This window comes from Perca fluviatilis, chromosome 7 (assembly GCF_010015445.1).
Source record: "Perca fluviatilis chromosome 7, GENO_Pfluv_1.0, whole genome shotgun sequence".
Classification (NCBI taxonomy): Eukaryota; Metazoa; Chordata; class Actinopteri; order Perciformes; family Percidae; genus Perca; species Perca fluviatilis.
This window is the reverse complement of record NC_053118.1, coordinates 9,855,973-9,876,886: the sequence shown is the minus strand read 5'-3', so window position 1 is coordinate 9,876,886 and position 20,914 is coordinate 9,855,973. Positions and strand designations below refer to the sequence as shown.

General features: G+C 40.6%; 1 protein-coding gene across 2 annotated transcripts in view; it reads left to right on the top strand.

Annotated features, from left to right (window-relative positions):
- grik2 (glutamate receptor, ionotropic, kainate 2) overlaps positions 1–20,914 on the top strand; it is a 305,612-nt gene that overhangs the window by 92,020 nt on the left and 192,678 nt on the right. For both annotated transcript variants that reach the window (XM_039805547.1, XM_039805548.1), the window contains exon 4: positions 12,979–13,160. In XM_039805547.1, the coding sequence (XP_039661481.1) occupies positions 12,979–13,160 (182 nt within the window). The remainder of the gene's footprint in view (positions 1–12,978; positions 13,161–20,914) is intronic.

The following is a 20,914-nucleotide window of genomic DNA, read 5'->3' as shown; positions in this document are numbered from 1 at the left end:
CAACTGGCAGGATGAAGCAAGCTAAATATCAAGAGGTCCATAGGAAACTTCAAGAGAATACGTCGCTTTGGAGGAAAATTGGAAAGACAAGTCAAATCAAATTTTTCAAGCTTCTTTGTAAATGGGGAGGCACAGCCCCCTTCATGTCAACCAAAGGGAGAATCGAGTGTATTATTACATGGTACAAAAACAAATGACCACATTTTCATCTTCTATTGAGGACCTTTGCAATAGTAAAGTCTTCTAGCAATGCCCCTTCTATGGATTCCAAGCAGTGTTTTGTCTAATCTGACCTTTAAACTTATCAGTCCAGACCCAACGTTGGAGTGGTTTGAGCTGCTTTTTGTGTTCGCTTTCAAACAATATCAATACTTCTGTCTTTAAAAGGCAAAATGGGCATTCTAACTTCTGAAAATTCCATTAAACTGTATGTTTTCAATTATATGATGATTGCAATGATGACTTGAGAAACTACAAAATAGTAACATGTCACTGCTTTCTATGACTACATTTGTTTTATTTGAAAACAAGATATTTGAGGTAACTAAGAAATTACAATAAAGTTGCAAAGTAAAGTAAGTTTTAATATGTGTTTAAATCTGTTAATAGGTTGTGTAGGTTTTCACACAGTTGTTTTTCTTTCTGAGGGCCTGGTTGGGAGGGTGGGGCGACACGAAGGGCGCAATCCCATGAAACTGCCGCGTTCGTGCTCGCCACACGCACACGCCCGCCCGCTGCAAGAGTTGAAATGTGTTGAACTTCTCCCCACGCGAGCGCCACACAGCGCAAATCAATGAACGAGAGACTGATTCTTGCTTGTTTGTGAGTTCCCTAAAATATAAAAAAATATTTTCTAAACAGTTATCAGAACATGGACAGCGGGGCTTTTGCTTGTCAGAGCATCGGCACGAGACCGGATTCATCAGGTTATCGTCCGTAACGACGACTATGCTAATTTAGCTAACTTTAGCCATCAACAATAGCAGTCCGTGGTTAGGAAAGACTAGGATCACCACCATTTCTTATAAATCGACCTGTGATTAGGGATATGTGATACCACAGTCAGCTAATCTCATTCAGTTGTACGGCAGGGATACAGTAGTGCACAGAATCCCCATGGTTACCACACATTGATCGCCTGGCCTTTAATCGGGGAGCGTTGTCCTTCACATGAGGACCCCGTGGATCCACGCGACTACCCAGGCAAAGGGTCGCACCCCGTGTGAAAAGCCCTTAACACTACTCAATCCTCAGTTGACAAAGACATGTCTGTTATTGCCATTGCTGTTTTTGTGAATCCAGCTACAGCATCACAAATGTCTTCTTGTATCAGCTGAAAATGATCCCCAAGTCTTTTATTTGAACTGAAGATTACATCTTTTTCTGCAGGTTAAGAAAAATTCACGACGCTCACGAAACCCTTTAATGTTATTTTACGTGTGGTCATAATAACGCACATGTAACTATATGTTACAGTACTTTCATGAATGTGTGAAACTAAGAAACAACCCGCATTCATTAATCCACTTAAGCGTGGCATCTGGCAGGGTGTGTCCTCACACCTAGTCAGCACTTGATGCAGATGTTGTCACCATCAACACCAAAAGGCAGCTAAAAGGAAAACTGAAGACAGATATGAGGACAATATTCTCCATTCAAACCTCTGCTCTTGGGGAATCAGGCTTTTTAAGAAAAAAAGTTCACATTATACAACAGGATTTAAAAACAAAAAAATGCTATTATGAAATAATCCATTACTTTTTTTAAATTTAGCACAATCATTTGAAATGTTGTTTCTTCATTCTATCCCTTTCCATCTTTCCATCAGATTGTATTCCATTCCTTTTTACAAAGTCTGTACCAAGGGGGTAAGCTTCGCTTCAGAACTCAAACCTCATATGGCGCCATTTTCAAAGCGATCACTTCCCGCTAGCATTCCACTGACTAGCATTCATTTTGACGACAGTGAATAACTTTACATCTGAAGCGTTTAAAGACTCTATTTGTCCATTGTTTATTTCTAAAGAAACACGACAATGTATAAAAGGCTCCATTACCTTGTATCTCACGTTATGGCTCCGTAGTAGACGCTTTTGTAAAAATAGGCTAACGATTGTGTCACATAGTAGAGGAATTATCGTATAGTACAGGAGAAGCTCGCAGGCAGTTTCGACTTACATGAGCTGTTTAGGTTTAATTACTAAATTCGTAAGCTTAGAATTATAAGGTTCTATCTCCACTTTTGGTCGAAATTGAGTTTTTGACATAATCTGATCCATTAGGTGTTTATTAATGCCTGTGTGGTGTTATTTTTGTAAAACAATATTTTGTTAGTTAGTTATTAATAGTTTTTATTAATAGTTAATTATACTACATAACAGTTTTGCCAGCTGGGATGTAAAAACTTTGATGCTCAATATCTCAGAACTACCCTAAACGGAGATAGAACCTTATAATTCTAAGCTCACGTAATGTTAACTAGCATTTTAGTTAGCAACAATTAGCCTGTGCCCATGTTATCTCCTTACATATACCTACGCTCTCCATCTCTGCAAGATTGGGAATGATTGAGATTTCTCTTGGCACAGCTACCAGAAGACTTACAACTTTCAGACACGTTGCTCACATCACATTTAGAAAAGTGCTTCTACTTAATGATGTGCCTTTTTATTTTTAATTTTTTATATATATATATATATATATATATATATATATATATTATTTTTTTATAAATCTTATTTACTTACTCATTTATAGTCCTCCGAGACAATTGTTGGTTAAGGGAGGGAGGGAGGGTATTTTGTGACTGTTATGGTTTGTTTATTGTGCATTGTTTATTAATTATGACCGAAAACTCAATAAATAAAGTTTGGAAAAAGAAAAGTGCTTCTAGTATCCTTCACTGGTCTCCGTCCAGAGACACGGGGTCTGTTGGTCCATTCTATATACTGTCTATGGTCTGTACGCATTTATTTCCCCAACAAGCATTGTTTTTCATATTCATCAAAAAGGTCTTTGCCGAGTAAATTGTCTGATTGGCTGTTTCACTCATTCAGACCAAAGAAACAGGCAATCACATAACTGTGTCTGCCCTGTTTGTTTAATTGACAGACAAAGGGCTCAATTTAAATTAAGCCGGCGGTGCTTATTTCAGCCAAATGCACCCTCACGTTTGCGTGCGTAGCTTTGGCACCCCTGGAACAGATCGTGCGTTATAGATGGTTGTGTTAGAGGTTGTGACAATCATGGCAAGTCACATGCTTTACTTGCAACCCTTTTTAAATACAGGGCTCGCCTCTTCATGACATACTGACAGTTTTGGGAATCCTCAGAGGAAACTTATTGTTGTCAGGGACATGTAGGATTTCAATAGGAATACAGCAGCTCAAATATCCTGCCCTAGAGCAGACGATATCTACTTTCAGAGATATCATTTGTCATCACAATGATCCGTACATAAAAATCTGCTTTAAATACCACCATAATGCCAAATACAAAATTAAAGTAGAATATAAAATATGGTCTAGTCTTTCCATGTTGGAAACATTGGTTGAGTTTTTTCATTTGATTGAGTTACACAAAAATAATTGCCATCAATCTGGCAAATAAAAAGTAATCAGCTTAACCTTCATATTGCAACATGAATATAAACCTGGTAAAGATACACAAATATAGTAAGTTAAAAAAAATTGTAATAACACTTTTATTTCTGTGAACATCACAGTAAAATTTAAGTAAAACCCTGTAGGTCGTTTGTACAAGCAGCAATTATGAGCCATTTTTACATTTATTGGTAGGCGGCACCCGCTAGTGGTCGCAGTAATTATGACGGGAGCAAAACAGGAAGTCATGTAAAGTGGTATTTAGACCCAGGACGGAGCGGGAGGGGTGTTGGATGGTCAAACAAACACAGACTTTCACCAAGGAGACCGGTCTTGGTGTAAAGTTTGGAATCCTTTTCAACATAAAAGCATACGACAAATCATTTTAACTTTACTTAACAAACGGACCTACGTCATATTCTGCGTCATATTCGCAATTACGTCATGTAGGTATGCACGGAATGAATGAACGTAACAAATGTACTACTTTTAACCCAAATCACAATCTTTTTCTGAACTGAACTAAGTAGTTCTTGTGCGTGACCGTTGCGGTTAGATACGAGGACGGAAAATGCTCGCGTGGGTCGTATTTCCTCCTATTTCCTATGGGCGCGAAATTATGAAAAAGGGTAAGAATAAACGACCTACTGTATGCGGTCGTATGGTTTTGGAGGAGTTGTTCATCACAGCCACATTCCCCGTCTATTTGTGTTGTAATCAAAAACACAAAAAAAGCACTTTGGCCGGACTGGCGGTCCAGGAGGTTACTGTTGATTGTATTTATTTCTATGATGATTTTTGTCATGTCTTATTCATGCATTTAATATTGATCACTTTGGGTGTCAATACATCTTACGCCCAGGCCATAATAAAAGACCTGAAAAGCATTTATTTACATTTATTGAATGTTATATGGTAAATTATTTCCAAGTGAACCTCTCAGTAAATGTATCACATAGTAAATTTTAAAGTATGTTGAAAGAAGACAGCTGAAATGCGCTGAGATTTCAGATTCTGGAAATATTAGAGATTTGTTTGCTTAAACATGGGATGAACAGTTCAGTTTATGAAGTGTGTGAGAGAGGATGCATGAGCAGGAGAAAGACCCACTGAGACTGCCTGCTGAGGGCCCAGTTGTTTTTTTAGCTATACCCCTTTCATATGCATTTGATTTGTCCTAGGACTACATATAATAACTAAAGGTATTTGCTCCCATTCCGAAATGAATTACTTTGAACTCATTTTGTGGTAGAGGAAGAAGGTTTTATACCCACTCTACCATGTGGCAAGAGTATATGGGAAGAGTTAATTGCACAAAGATAGAGTGGTGGTCCAGGCAATGGACTCTTTTTCGTACAAATGATTTAGAGCGAGGACAGCTATGGTGAAGCTAATAACAAAGACAAATTTCACTGTTGTGACTGGCCCACATTTACACCCGGAGGTTTATTTATAGTGAGGGAACAGCAGCATGCACGTTCTGCCTCCACCATCCTACAAAAGGCAAAAGTCAAAGGCTCTAACAACTGCTAGAACCTTTGACTGCAGGCCTGCTTTAATCTTTCTCCAACATGTTACATGCGTTTAATTGAACATAAATAAGCCAGCCGACGTGGCGAGGGTCACATTAACCTTGACCCCCCACCCCCGGGGGTCTGCAGCTCAGGGACTGATCAGCCATTACTCCCATCGTGCAGCGCTGCGGATCAGCCGTCTGTGGGAATCATTTTAACGTTCCCGCGACTTGATGATGATTGAGCAGCCCGGTAAAAAGGAGCTCTTCTTCCTTGGTCGCACGGCACTCGGAAGGGGAGTTGGGAAGGGAACGCTTGAGGGGCCGTTTCCTTACAAGGATATTTATCACAGGCAGGCCGATCTGTTTTACGCTCAGGAGACTCCCAGACGGCCCCCTAATAAACGCTTAGAGGGGATGAAATATTCATGCAGAGTTAAATATGGATCCTAGAGCAGTCGCTGCACATTAAACACCGTCGATGCTGATCAGCGCAGACACCCCCTCTTTTCTCCCACTCCAGTATCCCCCACAAGATTTCCCATCGGCTGGGCCCTGCAGATTTTTTAGAAAGGTACATGTAGAAAAGGAAAGATCAGCCATGCAGAATGGAAGGAGAGACGTCTTAGGAACGAGAGGCAGAGCTAGAAAACTCTGACATGTGTTTATGATGAGCGAGTGCAGCAGTCAGATGTGTCGGGCTGCTTTTATCGATGTTAACTAACTAACCATAAAACAGCGATTGCTGCTCCAGCAGCTGAAGCTGTTTTTCTCCTAAGACAGCTCACGCAACATCAAGCGCTCGTATGAGATTAGACTTAAATCAAATATAACACACAGACACACACTTTTGCTCTCTCACACTCTTGTATACATGCAAATTGAGCCAGGTGATTTCGTGGTATGGTATGGGAACCTTACAGTGCAAAACAAAAATCGAATGTTTGACATCGTCAACGTGGCCGGTCAAATAATTGGCACGCAGCAGCTTTCTTTGGCAGATATCTATGACGGCCAATGTTTTTGCGGAAGGCACGGTTCATCTTCGGAAGCTCTGACCCCCCCCCATCTCTTGGAGGAATTTGTTTGTCATATCACTTCTGGGCGGAGATACAGGTTCCCCAGGGTGAAAGAACAATCCGTTTAAATTTTCCTTTGTTCCAAGTGCAACAAAAAGGCTTAATTCACAATCCATTCGCATGGTTTAATATTAATAAGGAACAGATGCACCTTTTTTTATTATTATTGGTTGTTCTCTGTAACTGCTGTGTGTTCATGTCCTCTTCAGGGGTGGGGCTAGAAGGCACATACGGGGGGAGGGGGACAACATGTTTCCATGACAACTATCCAAAGTTTTGATACCGTGGAAACATCACTGGAATTGTCTATTTTAAAAGATGCAGACTGAGCCTATAGAAAATGTGTATTGTATTTGGATAAAAAATAAAAAAAAATAAAAAAATAAAAAATAGTGAAATTAATTTCTATTTATATTTTTGTATTTTTATATAAGTTTTATTTAGCAGAATTACATTGTGTTCTATCCTATCCAATATTTCCTATATTTCTAAGCAGATTTTTTTTCTGATAAGATTTTTTTTCTGATAAAATACATAATCAGTCAGGCCCCCCCTCTGACTGATTGGGCACATCAAGAATTTGTCAGGCATGGTGGCCACCCCCAGTGGAATCACGGGAGGGACTAAGTGGATCAGCATGGGTCCATCTGTCCAAGCATCTTTCCATCTGTCATGTCAAATCCAAGTGACTGGCTTTTGTTTAAGATTTATGATAGAACTTCCGTCGTTGGTTCTAAATTCTCAAAAATACAGCAATTGGCCTTACATGGATCAGATTGTTCATGTTGTATGGCTCAAGTCCAAGTGAGTTGTTGTGTTGAAGTCTAAACTGAGTTGCACGTCTTTTTTGATCATTGTGACTGTAGTCATCAATAAAAATATATAGAGGGATCAAATTTACAGCAAAAACTAAATGGTCATGTGACCATGTCAGGTGACAAAATGTATGTGTCAGGTTGCAGGCTTGGACCCAAGTGCAGGAAGGCGAGGACTAAGCAGCAGTTTGAATAAACAATAATTTTAATGAAACACAAGGAGACTTAGAAACTTGTAAGCAGGAAAAGTAATCCAGAGAAAGCAGGAACACGGACGGAAACGCGGAAAAACTCCAGGAACACAAAACCACAGCAATACACAGGACTCAACTCTTCCCAGACGACAGACGACAAATGACAATCAACCAACAACAGACACAGAAAGCACAGAGACTAAATACACAAGTAAACGAGGGTTAACAGGGGGCAGGTGACACAAGGGCTGATGAACAGGTGAAAGACATCAGGGCGGCGCAGACAATCACGAATGCGGGGAAAACCAAACGACAGGAAGTAAAACGAGACAACATATTTCAATCAGGAGAGACTTGTTTGCAGATATGCAAAAGGTTTAATGTACAACAGCATGTAATGTACAATGTTTTGGAGATTGGACTCCATCGTTATTAATACATTTAATATATTAATAAATTAATGTAGGGGTAGGGAACCAAGATGTAACCCCCCGATGGAATCCAGACACCGGTGGTGGCGGAGAAAGCCGGAACTAGACCGAGAAGGCATCGGAGCGACAGCCGGAGAAACCCCCAGGACGGGAGGCGGAAGGGGAGGAGGAGGGACGACGTCTTCCTGAAATGACAGCTGATAGCACAGGGAGAGAAGCAGCTTTTAAAACAGTGACGTAACGCTGTGATTGGCCAATGGGATCCTTGCCCGATCCTGATTGGATTATCAGAAGGTAGACGCCTCCAGCGCTGATTCGCTTAGGAGGAACTGATACTTGTTAGGTCTTCCTGAAAGAATTTGCGCTGAGCTACATAAGAGAACAGAGAGACTACAAAATAAAACAGGAAATGGAAAACCAACAGAAAACATGAAACCAACTAAACACAGAAACTTGACACAGGGACGAGACGTGACAGTATGTCATGCTAACCATTGTTGACCCTTGTGGCAACACAAATATGCGAGGTATAAATGTGTGTGTGTGTGTGTGTGTGTGAGGTGAAATTATGTCCAGTTGTCACATCTGCAGAAATCTCCCTTATCGGATCATACTTAGTCAGTGGCGCCGGCAGCCGTAATCCTGTACGCCCTGTGCGTAAATTCTTTTCTGTGAGACATGCAACGCAGTACCAGCAGCCGACAGTATGTGGATATACCTGTCTTAACCCTTGTGTTGTCTTCCTGTCAACCTTGAAAAAAAGCATAAACAAACAAACATCAGCTCTGTTCTGCTCTATGCTTTGTTCACAGTATTAATTATACCTTATTTCACCAACAACCCATGCACAACATGCACAACAAAACACAACATGCAAGAATGAAATCCCCCTTCCAATACCATGGATATAGAGCCACTTGGCCAGCCATGCCGAAACACTTATTTATGAACTTCAATATCCACTGGTAAATAATCTCAGAATTAAATAGCACAACGTGGTGTCACCATAAAACACAGTGCTTACAAGCCGGAGAGGGGAGTTCACTTTGCAAAACAAAATACATTCACCCAGGAAACGCTCGTTTGTTCCTCGGGAGCGTTTTAATCCAAATCCTCTTTTTCCTTAACTTAACTAGTCGTTTTTGGTACCTAAACTGTCCTTAACTGTCATCGCTGCATGACGCTCACTTTTTCTGGCTAAACTCCACTACCACGGCCCCTGAAAGGACCGTCATCTGGCGGTGCCTGTAGCTGGCTCACAGTCACCTGTCAGCGGCTAAACAACTGCCGCTGGTAGCCGGCGTCCCGGAGCTCTGTAGCGGCTAAATACAACCAGCAACTGCTGCTCTGATTTTATCGTTCTATCGCGCTACAGACTGTTCATGTTACAGCGCTTTACTTAGTTTAAAATTCTTCTAATTTAGTCATGCTATTGGTGAAGTAGCATTGATCACTTTGAGGGGGGAATACATTTTGTCCCCACCGGGGGATAAAAATTATTCAGCAGAGGCAGGAATATGTAGACCAGTAAACTGCTTCAGCAGGCAGGCTGTTTTTGTGCGTACTATGAAATAGAATCCTGCCGGCACGACTGTACTTAGTCATTACTAAATGGATACACAGCTACACCACAACAATCTCTATTTTTACACATATATAGACCCATTTGTGCACAGGTAGTTCTCTGATAGCCATGGTTACTGGGAGCTCTGTGACACAACTTCAAACCTTTATAGTCTGCTGTGTCTATATTATACACAGTAGTGTTTCTGAGGCCAGCTGAGATGTTGGGAACCACAGCCGAGGAAGTCACTTTGTCATGAGACGGTTAAATGGAACACTGCCAGTGTCTCACAGGTCAACACATTGGGGATATCATCATCAGTGTGCGATAGAGTGTTTGATTTAATGAAAACCAGAGACAGGCTGCTGAAGCTCCGGCAGGCTGCAAGCTGGTTTCCCACAGTGCAGTGCACTCATCTGGAAGCAGGAAGTAAACAAATAATGCCACAGGCCAAACAGCTGGGGACGGTGGGCTGTGGGCAGAGACACGGCACTGCTGCGCCAGTTTTGGCCGATGTGCCTGTTTGTAAATGCATGGGCTGGTGCTGGACTAGTATTCACAATAGCATCTGGTCCAGAATTCACTTGTGATAAACAATAGTTTGATTAATTACCTGTTATCTTACTTTTGAGGTTTTAAATTAGAGTAGAATGGCAGCAACTCTGCACATTTGTTTTTCACTGGATAATAATCGGTTACTTCTTCGACTTGAATTTCCGCACCTGTATCTTAAAATGATCTTATATTAGAATTTTCAAATGATAATGTGAATAAATAAATAAATAATAAATGGGGTAGCATTACATAATGGTATTTAAAGCAGAGTAAAGGTCCTTGCACACTGAGTCCAAAATGTTGGTATGTTTTTTGTTGTTGTATTTTTCTTTCTAGAAATTTGCCCAGCGCAGAAACCTTGCACACTGAGTCTGATGCGTATTATTTCATCCGTTGCGAAACATTTCGCAAAACATTACATAGTGTGACACTGCTGTCGCTCTGCCTTTCCCTCCTTCTCCATTAGGCAGAATTTCCGGCAGCAACGGAGCAATCCCGGGAGTGGAACGTCGTGGACACAGACTATCACTACACTGTTGCTCTGCTTTTTCTACCTGCGTTCTCTCATCTTCCCATCTTCCATTCTCCTCCTCCTCCTCCTCCTCCTCCTCCTCCTCATCATCATCCTTCTGAATATTCCCATCTGAACTGTTGACAGTAGGCATTGCACTCTTTCTTTTGTGTGTTTCTGCATAGGCTCATACCTTCTCCTTATCAATATGCTTGCTAAGGATGCAAGAAAATTGAACCCCGTTCCGATTTTATTTTTTACAGAGGCAGTGTGTAAACATGATTGACACAACGTGAGGTTGTATTTATTTTTTAACGTTCAGAAATTTCGGACTCCGTGTGCAAGGACATTTTTTTCCAACAATCCACCCAGGCCTCCCCCCATGAGGTTTCTCCAGTGCTCAGTAGGTTGTAAAAAAGCATTTGAATGGCAGACTGATGCTGTTTTTTTCTCTCTAGAGGACAGTCTTCAATTGAGAAAGCAGAAAAGCATACAAAACATCCGCCAATTGGATGCACAGACAATGCATTTAACAAACTAGATTTTGAGAAAACATTCATTCGTCAAGCATACACACTCTGTGTGACTCCCTTGAAAAATGACTTCAATTGCAAAAAGCTTGCATTACATGACAAAATGAGTGCATCAACCACAAAATTCATTCCAAACAAACTAAGGCCATGTTCACACTTGGCGTGTTCTTAAGCTGCCAGTGTCTGTTGTACATTATAATCCTATTGAGTAAACCGTGTTTTCAAAAAAGTCATCAGCTCAGTGTCTTTTTAAAATTGAAAAAACTTTTTGAAAAGAAACCAAGGGGGTAAGCCTCTCCCTGGAACGTGTAGCTCCTATGGCGCCATTTTGATGCTACCAAGCCATCACCTCCCGTTAGCTTTCCATTGACTGCCATTCATTTTGACGTCACTTTGACAGCGAATAACTTTACATCTGAAGCGTTTAAAGACTATTTGTCCATTTTTTATTTCTAAAGAAACACGACAATGTATAAAAGGCTCCATTACCTTGTATCTCACGTTATGGCTCCGTAGCAGACGTTTTTGTAAAAATAGGCTAACGATTGTGTCATAACCACGCGACTTACTGTCGCATAGAAGAGGAATTACCGTATAGTACAGGAGAAGCTCGCAGGCAGTTTCGACTTACATTCGCTGTTTAAGTTTATTACTAATGTTAACTAGCATTTTAGTTAGCAATAATTAGCCTGTGCCTATGTTATCTCCTTACATATACCTATGCTCTCCGTCTCTGTAAGATTGGGAATGATTGAGATTTCTCTTGGCACAGCTTCCAGAAGACTTACAACTTTCAGACACGTTGCTCACATCACATTTTACATCGTCTCTGTCAGTTGGAGGCTGCGCAGTAACGCTCAGCGCTTACCGGAAAAGTGCTTCTAATATCCTAAACTGGTCTCCGTCCAGAGACACGGGGTCTATTGGTCCAGTTTATATACTGTCTAAAACGCCCTACGTCAAGAGCTTTATTGACAGCTGACCAATGGCATATGGTTGTATGATATGACCGGGTGCTCCTTGTTCAGGCAATGACGGTTAGGGGAACTTGCTTTGTTTTATTTATCTATCTTGTGTTAGCCTTAGCGTTAGCCTTAGCATTAGCGTAAGCATTAGCACAGCTTCCCTTTACAAAATCAATATGTTTTTTTTATCTTATTAAACAAAGCATCACGCTGTTCACAATAAAAGGACCAAATGTAGAAACCAAAATGAAACTCATTTTCTATATCACTTAAACAACAGATCATCAATATGTACATACGCACTCTGCTGCAACACAAAAAAAGATGGATCAGCTACTGAGAAGAGAAATGCTCAGTGAACATCACAGTAGAAGTGCATCCGTCAAAATTAAGATGTTTGTGAGTCTGTTGAAGTCACAGTCAATTTCTCTAGCAAGGTTGACTTCACAACAATCCTATACGCAGCAGCGAGGGGCCTATAGAGGAGGAGAGGGATCAATAGTGAGCACAGAATCAATGTCATCTATGATGAATGATGAATGTCAGGTAATGTGTAGTATTGATGTGTGCATTTGTTCTGTTGTGTTTGCAAGAATATTTTATAGTTGGATCAGCACTGCGGAGGAGGTCTGGCTAGTCCACACAGCATTCGGGGATGGGAGAAAAAACGTGCTCTGGTTTATCGGCATTTCTTCAAACCAATCACAATTGTCATGGGCGGCAATAAACTCCGGACGGAGCCACGATGCCGCTGCAAAATAGCCTCAGGAAGGAACTTGTTTTGGTGGACCATGTGTACGTTCAGAAGTAGTTTTAGTCGTGCAAGAGAAAACTCCGATTGGACAGATAGTCTAGCTAGCTGTCTGGATTTACCCTGCAGGAATGTAACGGACATCGAAAAACTGTGTGTTTAGGATAGAGAATAGAGAAGGCAGGGGAGGGTGTCGAAGAGAAATGGATTTTATTAGAAATAAACCGACAACAGAAATATATCCCTACAGCTTTCTTATCCTCACTGTTATTATGGCCATCACTGCCATGAATCAGAGGAAGCGTTTACCTCAATTACTGTGGAAATGTATGTACATATATTTGAGATTTCCTTTTAGGAAACGCATTGCCCTCAGGACCAGGCTAATTTTTCAAATAGCAATGACTGTTCGGGTAAAAATAAAACTGAAACTTTTTTTTTTTTTCTTTGTTGTTCTCCCTGCAGGTCTGATTCGCTTGCAAGAACTCATAAAGGCACCATCCCGGTACAACATCCGGTTAAAGATCCGACAGCTGCCTGCAGAGACCAAGGATGCTAAGCCGCTGTTAAAAGAGATGAAGCGAGGGAAGGAGTTCCACATCATCTTTGACTGTGGCCACGAAATGGCTGCTGGGATCCTGAAGCAGGTGTGTGTGTGTGTGTGTGTGTGTGTGTGTGTGTGTGTGTGTGTGTGTGTGTGTGTGTGTGTGTGTGTGTGTGTGTGTGTGTGTGTGTGTGTGTGTGTGTGTGTGTGTGTGTGTGCAAATCATTTTGAAGTCCTCAAGTGGGGAAATACAGCAGGAGACAGCTGTGAGAGTCTGAATGTAACAACAGGTCCAAGAACATTTTGTTGCTAAAGCACACTTCAGTGATGCTTGAAAATGTAGCTCTAATTTGTGTGAACAATTCCATGTGACACATTTTATACCAACAACACATTCAATTGTCTATAATTATGTGGAATATGTTTCAGTCCTTAGGGTTCAACGGATATTGTAGCCTACATTTTTTTTAAGCGTTGCTAACATTTGATAGGATTGCGAACCCGGCATTTTAACAGCAAACTGCAGCTAAGCTAACATTCAGAGTCAATACAGTTAATGTGACTATTATCGCCACTGTTCGTCACATCCCCAACCGGCACCGTCAGACACCGCCTACCAAGAGCCTGGGTCTGTCCCAGGTTTCTTCCTAATAGGGAGTTTTTCCTCGCCACTGTCGCACTGCTTGCTCTTGGGGGAATTATTGGAATTGTTGGGTCTTTGTAAATTATAGAGTGTGGTCTAGACCTACTCTATCTGTAAAGTGTCTCGAGATAACTCTTGTTATGATTTGATACTATAAATAAAATTGAATTGAAAATTGAATTGAATTACAGGCATTAGTGTGCCATTTTTATTGTCATATGCACAGTAAGGAAACATGTTTCCCTGTACAATGAAATTCTTCCTTTGCTGTCAACAGAATGCAAAACAATGTCAAATCTACAATATATACTACAAATATACAAAATAAAACAATTTTACAAAATAAAGCAATTTGTAGGTGGCAGTAGCTCAGTCAGTAGGGAGTTGGGTTGCTAGATCAAGTCCCCATACGGACCAAAGTACGGTGGTGGACTGGTAGCTGGAGAGGTGCCAGTTCACCTCCTGGGCACTGCCAAGGTGCTCTTGAGCAAGGCACAGGACCCCCAACTGCTTGGGGCGCCTTTCCATGGGCAGCCCCCCCACTCTGACATCTCTCCATTAGTGCATGTAGAGGTACTGGGCATGTGTGTGTAATTCAGGCCTGTGTGTAATAACAACGGAGTGAAAAACATTGTAATTTCCCCTTGTGGGATTAATAAAGTATACATTATTATTATTAATTTTAAAAGGCAGGTCTATATAGTGAGGCGTAGAGTAAGGGCATGGAGGTTGCAGTGTTGGATGGATGTGTGTGGAAGTTTAGAGAACATGTTCCATGAAGGGCTGCAACTAACAATTATTTTTATTGTTGATTTATCTGTCGATTAGTTGTTTGGTCTAAATAATGTCAGAAAATGGTTAAAAAATGTCAATCAGTGTTTCCCAAAGCCCAAGATTACGTCCTTAAATGTGTTTTGTCCACAACTCAAAGATATTCAGTTTACTGTCATAGAGGCGTGAAGAAACTAGAACATATTCACATTTAAGAAGCCGGAGAATTTGTACTTTTTTTAGACTTTAAAAAAAAAAAGACTGAAACTGGTTAATCGATTGTCAAAACAGTTGGCGATTAATTTAATAGTTGACAACTAATCGATTAATCTTTGCAGCTCTAGTCCTATCCCATTTAAAAAAAAAAATCTAAACTACAATCCTTCCCTAGCCTTCACCAAGTAGTTTAGTTGCCTAATCCTAAACCATAGTTTATTTGCTATAACCATGATCTTTTTTTTTTTACTTTCACTGGCATGTACAAATAACAAGGACATCACTGGCATGTAAAGATATCATAGCAAGACAGATTTTTTGGAAAATCGGCATCAGTTGTGGCACATCTGTCGAACCTCCACTGCTTTTGCAGACTGGTCCAATATAAATGTAGCTCTGATGAGCTGGTTTCCTTCTCCCCTTTCTATGTATGCTGCTCTCCTTGTGTGTGCATGTGCACACAATTCAGCAGTAAGCCAAACTCCATTCAAATGAATACGGGAGTCAGGATATAGCGTCCAAGCTCCTGGTGATTTATTTGGCGTCACCATCATATACAGTATGAATAGGAGTGAAACTGTAGAACATAAACAAAAATCTACAATAAGCAAGATGCACAATCAAAGTATACACTGTAGCATAAACTCCACATAGGTACTATGTATCAGTTGTATAGTGATTTAAGTATACAGTACACATGGCATGCAGCTAAGCTGATAACTTGCCAACATACATGTGGTTTAGCTTACAATTTATTAACTTACAGAAATTAGGCTTAGTAAAACATTCATCGCAAAAATAATGTCCGGATATTGTTATATGGTCTGTGCTAAACTAGTACTTCCAGACATTGCTTTCGAAGGCATAAACAAAAGGATTGCAGCAGATGAGACGTGAGCCCATTCACCAAAAACATGGCCGCATACTAAAAGCTAAAATGGCCGACTTTCTGTTCTGGGTCAAAGTGCATATCAAACTAAAAGAAATTTAAAGGGCCGGCTGGGGGTTGATTCACTAAACCTGAAGGCAAAACACTATGCATGAGTGCATTATCCCTCACCGGTTTCCCACCCTTCAATGCTGCCAATAGTGTTCGATGTGGAGCCTGGCCAAATTTTCCCAAACAGTCCAGATACTACCATGGAAGCCTTGAATGGCTGATGATAATAGAGGTAGTAAACATTGTTCCTAGGAATGTTTTTTAGACCAATTATGTCTAAATTAAAACTCAGTCATCTCATTATCCCAAGGTAACAAAGGCAACAAGCTGTTTATCATGACTTGATTATCTAATTTAGTATCATAATGGTCATACTGTGCTTCTGTTACTTGTACTCTATCCTCTTCAGGGATACCTATTTTTTTTTTCAAAATAATGGACAGACCATGAAAATACAGAAGCCTTGGACACTGTGATAATGACATATTTATATTGCGATCACAAACAATGTTTGATATCTCAAGATATTAATAATATTAGAGCTTTAGCGCGTAACTTTTTGATATCAAGCCGACAGTGTTGTTGTCATTACTTCAAATTCCTCATGGGGGAGACAGAAACTACACACTATAGCTTTAATTTCAGAATTTCACATTACAACCTGTCAAAACACGTTTAGATAGTTGACTGTGTTGTGCATAAGTCAGCCTGACGCATAGAGACACACAATGTTGAGAATGTTTTAATGTTCATATTTTCAGTGAAATCGTGAATGTTGTGTTTTAATGAGAGCTAAGAATTTGAGTAGACCCTCAGTTGTTATTTCCCTAGGATATCTATTGTAAGAGGGGAGCCTATATTGTGTATTTCGGGCTATTCTGTATTCCATAGTGAGATACACCTGATGGATTGTGGGTAGTCTATATCTATGATGTTAAATTTCCTGGGATTGTTCAGGTGCTGCCGGAAATTCAGCCCGATGTCCTTCTTTTCAGCCGGATGTACGTTTCCTTCCGTTTTTTTTGTGTTGGCATTCTAAACTCCGGTATTTCTTTAAACCAATCACAATCGTTCGGGACGGAGCCACGGTGCGGCTGCAAAATAGCCTCGGGAAGGAACTTGTTTTGGTGGAACATGTGTACGTTCAAAAGTTTTTTTTTTTTTTACAATTGCAAACAATGGCTTTTCTATGCAGCCCTATGAATTTTGTTGTAAAAGGGGAACTTTGCAATGAGTAACTCAATTAACAAGCATTCATATTTCTTCTGCTTGCAGGATTTATCAAATATTAAATACAACATTATTCACCCCCAGCACTCTGTCACTCTCTCAGGGTTTTTAATCAATGCCTGAGTGGTAGATTGCTTGGGAAGGTCAAGTTCTACTTTCATTAATAATGTCAGAGAGAAACCCTGCTAATGGGAGTTAATGAAAGACTGTCCTGCTCTGAAAACTCTCATTATATGAGACACCAATAAGTTAGAGATCGTAAGTACTCTTCATCAGCTATCAGCCAAGCTTTTATCCCCCCAACATGTAGAAACATCAAGGACAACATGTGAGCATTTGTATTAATTTATTTTCTGTGTGCAGAGATTGGCGTGTAGCACAAACGCTAGCAGGGGGAAACTGTTGTTAAATATACTATTCAAAAACTACAAAATGGTCGTTTTGCATGCAAATTGTATGTTTAACAAAACAAATCTGCTACAATAAAAAAGAAGCAAACTACCGTAACATTTAAAGGTTCACGGGTGTTGCTCGCAATGACTGCATTCAAACTTGGCAACCCCACGGGGATGACCTTGCTGTTGAAAATGTGGTTCCAACGCAAACAGTTTACAATGCTAAAGGAGGCTGATTAACATCTACATGTGCAGTCATTTTTTAAATGATGGGTGTTCGATTTCACACAGAATAGAAAAAGAACAAAGGCTTCTCATTTTTAGCTGATGGCTCTAAAACGGAGTGTGGGTTGGTTGAGAACTCTGTCCCCATCTGATTCGTTTTAAAACGATAAGCCTGTTACATGGTTTTAAATATGCACGTGGAGGCACACAATTCCGTGCTACAGGCTGAGGCTAAAATTGCATGGCCCAACCAAAAAAATCTGCATGCATCCTCACCAGCTGTGGTCTATAGCTACGGCGTTCCACTTCCGGGATTATTCAGGTGCCACCGGAAATTGTCCGGATGTCCGATACCTTCCGCTTTCTTTGTGTAGTAATTTTGAACTCCAGTCGATTTCTGAGGACTATGGTTAACTGCTCCTCAGATCTCTTCAGGGTAAATCCAGACAGCTAGCTAGACTATCTGTCCAATCTGAGTTTTCTGTTGCACGACTAAAACAACGTACACATGTTCCACCAAAACAAGTTCCTTCCCGAGGCTATTTTGACGATTGTGATTGGTTTAAAGAAATGCCAATAAACCAGAGCACGTTTTTCTCCCATGCCCGAACGCTGTGTAGACTTGCCAGACCCTCCTTTGCAGCGCTGTGGAGGAAGGTCTGTCAATGCGAGACTGCACCAGCTGTAATGAATGATGGATATAGGACCACCATTGTTTGTGTTTGGCAGGGTAGAGCTGGTTAGCTCTATTATGGCACAGTATTAAAATGAATGTGATTAAAATATTTACCTTATTCCACCACGCCCACTTTCAGTAGTTCCCCTCATCCTCCTTTGTCATCCCACTTCTGCTAAATTGCCATATCAACTTCCGGTTGCTAGTTAGCTAGTCAGAAGATTTCGATATCAGAATCAGCTTCATTGGCTTTATTTATTTTATAGTAACTAGCTAGAACACCCTTACGCCGAGAAATGGCTCGGCTACAGAGGTGTCAAAAGTATTCACATTCATTACTCAAGTAGAAGTATAGATACTAGGGTTTAAAAAGACTTCTGTAGAAGTTAAAGTATCAACTCAAGCTTTTTACTCAAGTAAAAGTGTAAAAGTACTGGTTTCAAAACTACTTAAAGTATAAAAGTAAAAGTAATGTAAGGGAAAAAATGCCATTAATGACAAAAGCTTAATGCAGTGCACTATTCCACCTCCACAAAAAAACATTTTTCTAAAGGCCATAGGCTAATGACTATAACGTTATATTAAAATGTTAATGTTGAAAAATTGGAGATGCACCTGTTTCAGATGCATTTATGCCCATTGAAAATGAATGCATTTTAGTACAATGCAAATACATTAAAGAACCATATATGTGTACTACTGAGCATTAACATGTTTCATGGAGTGGAAGATATGATGACTAGTTGCCTATAAGTATTGTAATTAGCTTGTGGTACTTGGGTGTGCAGAGCTTGCAGCGCATTCGAAAGGAGTTGTTTTTGCATCCAACCATTTCGAAAAATTCTTCCAGGTACGGCCAGAGATGTAGAAGGGTTGGCTAGTCTTCCTGGCTACCAACCTCCTCGCTGGTGCTTGGTTGGGACATTTCACTCAAGTTCTCTTCACAATCAAATTCTCTCTATCCGGATGGCGCGATTTATCTGGATAGGTTTTATTTTTATTTTTTCTGAACAATGACAAGCCGGAATGAAAACAAGCCGAACTGAAATAGGAGTAAGAAGGCTATTTTTAAAATGTACAGATAATTGTTTGAAAATGTAAGGAGTAGAATTAAAAAGTCTCCTGTAAAATAATTGCTCCAGTAAAGTATAGATACCCAAAATTTCTACTTAAAGGAACACGCCGACTTATTGGGAATTTAGCGTATTCACCGTAACCCCCAGAGTAAGACAAGTCGATACATACCCTTCTCATCTCCGTGCGTGCTGTAACGCTGTCTGACGGCTCCAGCATTAGCTTAGCCCAGCACAGATCCTGGAGGTAACTGGTTCCAACTAGCCTACTGCTCCCATTAGACAAAGTGATAAAATACGCCAACATGTTTTGATAGAATATATGATAGAGATTACACAGCCGTTTTCATCTATCCGTAAAACAAACCGGGAACTATATTCTCAGACAGGCTTGCTGCGAGCATATCACTTCCGCCCAAGTACTATATTCTTCCGCCTGAGAATATAGTTCCCGGTTTGTTTACGGTTAGAAGATGGCTGTGTCTCATGTTACGTTGTTTTTTGTACACGCTGTGACTCTACAAATCACAACATGTAAATAGGAACATGTTGGCGTTATTTTGTCACTTATTCGGAGCAGTAGGATTACTGGAACCATTCACCTGCCTGTTCTGTGATGGGCTGATAATGACAGCATAAACGGAGATGAGAAGGGTATGTATCGACTTGTCTTACTCTGGGGGTTACGGTGAATAAGCTAAATTCCCAATAAGTCGGCGTGTTCCTTTAAGTAAGGTAACAAAGTATTTGTACTTTGTTACTTGACACCTCTGCTCGGCTACAATGCTCAGGGTTGTCAGATTGAGGTAAGCTAGAGCTATATCTTCAATAGCTTGTCGGTTAACGCTAGTGACATTCATGCTCTCAATACAGTTAACGATCACTACGGGCGTGTTAAATTAAACTGTTTTTAAAAATGCCGCAATTTCCAGTTGTTGTCTTAGACAATTGTGATGACCTGACTCTGACCAAGAATCAGGATGCAAATCTTTCTATGACATGTCCCTAAACTAGCGCTGGGTAACATGGAGAAAATCAGGTATCAGGTAGGCTAGAAATCTAGACGCACCCTAGCGGCAGCAAATGTAATTTGCAGCCAGGGGGGGTCTAGGCAGTGTCCGTTGACTTGCGAGCTGGAAAAACTTTGGTCAGGCCAATCACATCGTGTATAGAGTCGGTGGGCGGGCTTATGGCTGCTGCTGCTGGGAACAGCGGTCTTCTGGAAGACTTGGAGTTAAGCTTTTCTTTGAGAAAAGAACAAAGAACGGCACAGAAATCATTCTTAAAAAAGGAAGATGTGTTCAAAGTTTTGCCGACCGGATACGGCAAAAGTTTAATCTATCAACTAGCTTCGCTACCTTCTTTGTTGCTCTGCCTGGTTGTAGCACTATCCTATTGCGTGCAGAGGGAATTTGAAAGACAACCGTTTATCCCGCCCCTCGGATTGAGCTCCGTCAATGGTGAGTTCCCAGACCCAACATCTTGATGTGGGTCTGGCTTGTCAGGCTAGGTATCAGGATATTCTTCACCAAATACCTCAATGCTAGAACAGTCTGGTAAGTTCGGAAAATTACATCACTTTATTCTATTGCAGCCTTTAAAACCAGGAAAAGATGGAACTACCAAATATAACACACAGGGCATCCCAGTTTTACAAGATCTTTAATGGGTTACAAAAAGGTGCGTGT